Here is a 5,669-nt window from a genome sequence, read left to right on the forward strand (position 1 = left end):
TCTTTCTAACGAGGAGGGGAAGCAGTGATGGAAGAGCTCACCGCGTTTGTGTCCAAGTCCTTCGATCAGAAAGTGAAGGAAAAGAAGGAAGTGATCACCTACAGGGAGGTGCTGGAGACCGGCTCGGCGCGCGCAGGGAGCAGGGAGTCTTTAACACTTGAGCCCGGGAGTCGAGAAGAAGCGGTAGCAGGAGCGGTTGTCAGCCGAAACGTCGCGCTCTCGCCAGGAAGAGAAACGGACATGCTCGGCCCAGAGAGAATCCGGGACGCGGGGAGCCCTAAACTCATAGACGGTAAGTCAGCTTATGAAATATGTGCATGCTTTGATCTTTTGCACCCTTATTACAAAAACTAAAAATCTCACCACTCTCTTTTTAATTTAATGTGTGGTGTTGTATACAAAATAAATAGTCACAATTTTCCAAGTTTAGTGTCTTGAAAAAAAAAGACGCTACCTAAAAATAAACAAACAACATTTACCCAAATAAAATATTTTGCCATGGATGTTTCTCTGAATAATTGTTGAGTAACTATTTATTTGGTTAATAAATCATGAAAAAAAATATTTGGATCATATTCTCAGCCTTAGTGCTATTTAATGCGAACTCATTGTGAGTTTAGTGCCAATAATTCCGGATAAATAGGAATAAAAATAGGAAGTCATCAATTGTGTTTACGCTTTTATTTTATCTAGTGTGCTTTTTTTAAATAAATTCTATGTTGGCATCTTTGGGGGGGAAAGAAAATCTACAGAAACACGCTTCTGAGAGTTGACACACACACACACACACACACACACACACACATCAGTGCATAAATGAAACGTGTAAACCAGCTTATGTCTACGTACATCTGCTCTCAGGTGTGAAGCGCGTGATGTGCAGGGATGAACTGAATACAAATCTGAGGAATACACTGTACAACATTTTGTCTGCACATGCACGTATTATCTGCATAATTCTAAAATCATATAAAGGTCTATCGTTGTGTAAATCCATCCTCCAAATAGGATAGGGCCATTTTAATTTCACCGCCTATTTCTGCAGCGAGATAAAAAATAATAATAACCGCATATTTATATAAAAATGGCATTGATGCACACGTCCCCATGGCATTGCTTTTGTGCGTAAACATTTTCAGGAACCATAAAATAGAGAAGTGTGTTTTGAAAACAGATCAGCAGTTTTTGAGGCATCCAGCATGGGAACAGGCTTACATATTTATAAGCGGTTAATTATTAAAGAGCTTTATGTAGCTCGACAAAACATCCGTGGTCTGATGGTTGTGTGATATTTGAGGGATGTGAGGGCACGCTTTTCTTTCTTTTTTTTTAGCTTTTCATTGACTTGTCAACGCACATTTAATGACCGGGGCTGTGTTTCGTCCTCCAACGCACAGAATCAGGCCAGAAAATGGTAGAAAAGCGCTCGTGGCAGTGTCAATATTTTAATGTTTACATCTCCGCGCAGGCAACACGGACATAAAAGACAGAAAAGAGGATTCCAAACCCATTGAGGACGAGGCACAGACAAAAATCAAACAGAGGAGAAGTCGGACTAACTTCACTTTGGAGCAGCTAAACGAACTGGAGCGACTGTTCGACGAAACGCACTATCCGGACGCGTTCATGCGGGAAGAGCTGAGCCAACGACTAGGACTATCAGAGGCCCGAGTACAGGTATGCATTATTCCCAGTAAATAATACAAAATATTAAGGACAATCGTATTTACTTAATTTCACTATGCTATAAAATAAAGGACTCGTTTATTATTATTATTTTACGAGAATATCAACGACCAATACAGTGCGCTGTTTGCTTTATTTGTTAATTTACAGAAATGTTTGCCTGAATTTGCATAGGCCTATTGCAAGCTGGCGATGTGTTTTGTGACTGTTTTGTAATTGTTGCCTTACATACGAGAGGTGTCTTTAGCCAATTGTATATTTAGATTTTGTCCATTTTAACCCAATGGACTGTGGCATGAAAAACGCACAACGGGCTGCGCTTACTCCCCGGATATAATTTAAAGGAGGAATGTGTTTGTCAGGTCTGTTATCGTTGGACCATCTGCGCAGAAACCTAGTAAGGCTGGAGGGTCTGGGGGAGCTTGTATAGTGGCGTGATGGCATAAATAACACAAAGCTATCTTGATAAACCTTATTTTACGCACAAAACAGGACACACTCTCCGCGGCAAATTTGAAGTTACAACAAATACTCCACACCAAATCAAATCAAAACACACAATTGCCACAAAGAGTTGAAAACCAAGGCTCCCCCATCCCGATCTGGAATGTCCCCAAAAAGCTCATTGTGTCCCAAGCGCACGGGGATTTGCATAAATTATAGTTTTTATTTTCAATCAAAAGCAACTCTCTTTTCTAACAGTAATACATGCCACCGGATTTACTGCACGTCCAAAAAAGGCATTCCGTTTATTTTTGCTTTATTCAACCTCAATCGATAACGGATTTGGCAGTTATTATAGTCATAAATTACACCTGAAGGCATGCACAAAAAGACTTCCGATTGACATAATATTGTGGTCAATAAATGAAGTCGGTTGACAGACAAATCGATATGATATTTCAATCCGCTGCGCGCACTGGGCTGATGTAAAGGGAGACTGGAGATCGACATGTTGCAATAATTCGGCTCAAGCTTTGCCTTTGAAATCCAGAGCAGATTATTATAGTCACACATCGTTTAATCTAGGGTTCCAAGACGTTGCTGTGAAAATGACGCGTGTCAATTTGAAAAGCAAGTGAATTGTTTGAAGCATTTTTCTCTGTGTGCGCGCGCGTGTGATGGCAGTGATTACACACAACTGCGAGGCATTTAAGCCTTTCACCGACATGGATTTTCAGCTGATAAGGGTAATTAATTTCAGCGGTCATTTAATGAAAGAGGAATGGGAAGAGAACGGGGGAGATGCTCTCAGATCGCCTTGCTCTGATGTCCCAAACCGTAATAGCTTTGCTGCTATACGATATCTGAGAGTCCATTCAACTCTTCGGGGACACAAATCTATAGAAAGATGAAACCAACGCTGACAAGGTTATTTATTATAGGCCGATATCCCTGCACATCTCAACAAGAGGGGCTCTATTCATCCAACAAGAATTTAACGTTACCCTTTTGTGGCTCTACTGCTTTCGTTTAAACTATATCTTCCTGACACTGGTTCCAGCGGCCCCCGTGCTCCCTCGTTGTAACACATAGGCTACACTAAATGTAATAATTAAAATCCGGGTTAAGCAGCATCATTAATGTTTCAGCGATCCTTAGGGATGTTATTTTTTTCCGTGGTTGTTGTCACTTGGAGAAGAATTACACACGGCCTCACAAGCAGCTGCCAATCAGCGAGACTCTAATTAATTTGTTTCCCTACAGGTTTGGTTCCAAAACAGAAGAGCCAAATGCAGAAAGCAGGAAAACCAGCTTCATAAAGGTATACGCCTACATCTGGCACAATGTTATTGCTATAGGCCTAAGCACTAAAACCTGGTTCCATTTTGAGCACACATACATTTAGAGTTATGTGGAATGAATAACACACTGACCGTTATAAGTAGGCTATAGTTTATTTGTGTTTTTTTTTTTAAAAGGCAGAAACAAGAGGTTATATTTTCTTTTTTTCTTCAGGAGTGCTGATTGGTGCCGCCAATCAATTTGAAGCATGTCGTGTAGCACCATATGTCAACGTGGGGGCTTTACGGATGCCATTCCAGCAGGCAAGTTCTTTTGAAGCCTCTATTATAACCACACCAATCCCCTGAATGTTGCCTTGGCACTGCCTGTGCCCAAGTGCTGTGCAGTAACTCTAGTTCTAATATAGGGGCAACAACAAAACGAGTTTGTGTAATTACCCTTGTTACTCACTGATGACACATGTAAAACTACCTCATAGATTTATGATTTAGGTTAGGGGAAATAAAAGTTTCCCTTGGGGCCTGCAGCAGGACTTCCAGGCTCAGCTGTTTGTTTCTCACCTGTATCATGTTAAATTGGCTATATCTCTTATTTAATAACTGCATTTTAAAGACAATCCAGAGATAAATGATATAAAGATAAACTAACCTAGACATTGTGTAGGCCTTAATGAGCCATCCAAACAGCCACTGCAAAGTTAACGCGTCTTCTCCCCCTTCTCTCCCCATCCGTGCGTCTCGTCCTGTAGGATAGTCATTGCAACGTACCGCCCTTCTCCTTTCAGGTGCAGGCGCAACTGCAGCTGGACAGCGCCGTGGCCCACGCACAGCATCACCTGCACTCTCACCTGGCTGCGCATGCGCCGTACATGATGTTCCCCGCGCCACCGTTTGGACTGCCTTTGGCCACGCTGGCAGAATCGGCCTCTGCGGCCTCCGTTGTGGCCGCTGCCGCCGCGGCCAAGAACACCAGCAAGAACTCAAGCATCGCAGATCTGAGGCTCAAGGCCAAAAAGCACGCGGCTGCGCTGGGACTGTGACAACCACAGCACGGCGCACAAGTTACATCACGTGGACTCGCTGAGAGAATTATCCAAGGACCATATTTATGTTTTCTTTCTAATGAAGGACAATGGTAATATGTATAAATATAGGCTATTTATGAAACAAAAAAGAAAAGAACTGTAGCCTACCATGAACTGTCCCTCTGTGGTCCTGAGGGCCCGGGACAGCCCGAAGGAGAACATGCAGCTGGACGATGGGCTCTTTGTCAAACAGGCGAACCATTCTGCACTTGTTTTCTTTAAACATTGTTATTGGTGTTTTAATGAATCGATATAGAGGCTGGCCTCGTCTTTTTTCATTAGTTTCTCTATGACTGGACAGAGGGTAAATGCAGTGTTTCATATGTTTGCGTTTATGGCCAACTAAAACGAGAGTGTGTCCTATGCCTGATGCAGCGTGTCTGTGTTTACTCCTCTCTCCTGCCCCAGCTCACTTTGGCTTTATTTAGCCTTGTTTGGAGCACTTGGGAGCATTCTGCAAACATGTCAGATCAGAGCAGACCTTCTGTCCGGACGACACCCGCACGAGGTTTGCTCAAGACATTGCAGGCCCCACGCCAGTAAAGCAGCGGTACGGGCAAGTGTAAAATATGTTTATACACGCAAAAACATACATAGCATTTTTATCATTTAGTGGCTTCAAATTGCCCCGTGGGACTGTACATTTTATTTTTGTTCCTGTGTAGCCTAAGTGGTTTCAGATTGTAAATTTATGTTTTTATAAAACAGTGGAAGTAACTTGAGGCACGATTTCCTGAAGAAAATTCATCTCTGTTTTTGTCCACCTTTCTGTGAAACGTGAATTCATCAAAACAAAATGTTTTCTTTCCTGTAATAAATTAAACTACGTTTCTTAATAAGTCTATTATTATTATTATTATTATTATTATTATTATTATTATTATTATTATTATTATTATTATTATTATTATTATTATTATTATTATTATTATCATTATGGTGCTCAAAGCCGTGGATGTGAATAATTTAGGTAGTATGTCGGGCTTTTGATAACGTCACGCTGGTGACAGGCCCGTTTAGTGGGGAACATGGCTCTCTTGCTTCTCCGCTTCCAAATCAATGCATTATTCATAGTTTGGTTATAGAGCATTTGGAGAGGAGCTCTGCTCATTTCCACTACAAGCAGATGGACAGGCCAACAGGCAGATAAAAC

General features: G+C 41.7%; 1 protein-coding gene across 1 annotated transcript; it reads left to right on the forward strand.

Annotated features, from left to right (window-relative positions):
• shox2 (shox homeobox 2) lies at window positions 1-5,355 on the forward strand. Its single transcript, XM_072463276.1, has 5 exons — window positions 1-292; window positions 1,469-1,677; window positions 3,394-3,451; window positions 3,646-3,734; window positions 4,181-5,355. The coding sequence occupies exons 1-5, from the start codon at window positions 28-30 to the stop codon at window positions 4,469-4,471; spliced, it is 912 nt and encodes a 303-aa protein (XP_072319377.1). The 5' UTR covers window positions 1-27; the 3' UTR covers window positions 4,472-5,355.
• Window positions 5,356-5,669: the final 314 nt, after the last annotated feature.

This window comes from Eucyclogobius newberryi, unplaced genomic scaffold, assembly GCF_026437365.1.
Source record: "Eucyclogobius newberryi isolate DKJ021-1_F unplaced genomic scaffold, fEucNew1.0.hap1 SCAF_10, whole genome shotgun sequence".
NCBI classification, from domain to species: Eukaryota; Metazoa; Chordata; class Actinopteri; order Gobiiformes; family Gobiidae; genus Eucyclogobius; species Eucyclogobius newberryi.

What these genes read in the sequence shown, in the direction of transcription:
- shox2 (XM_072463276.1), top strand. Translation starts at nt 28, where the DNA reads ATGGAAGAGCTCACCGCGTTTGTGTCCAAGTCCTTCGATCAGAAAGTG. An exon ending in GAGCCCTAAACTCATAGACG is followed by an intron (nt 293 to 1,468) that starts GTAAGTCAGCTT and finishes ATCTCCGCGCAG; the next exon opens with GCAACACGGACATAAAAGAC. An exon ending in TACGGATGCCATTCCAGCAG is followed by an intron (nt 3,735 to 4,180) that starts GCAAGTTCTTTT and finishes CTCGTCCTGTAG; the next exon opens with GATAGTCATTGCAACGTACC.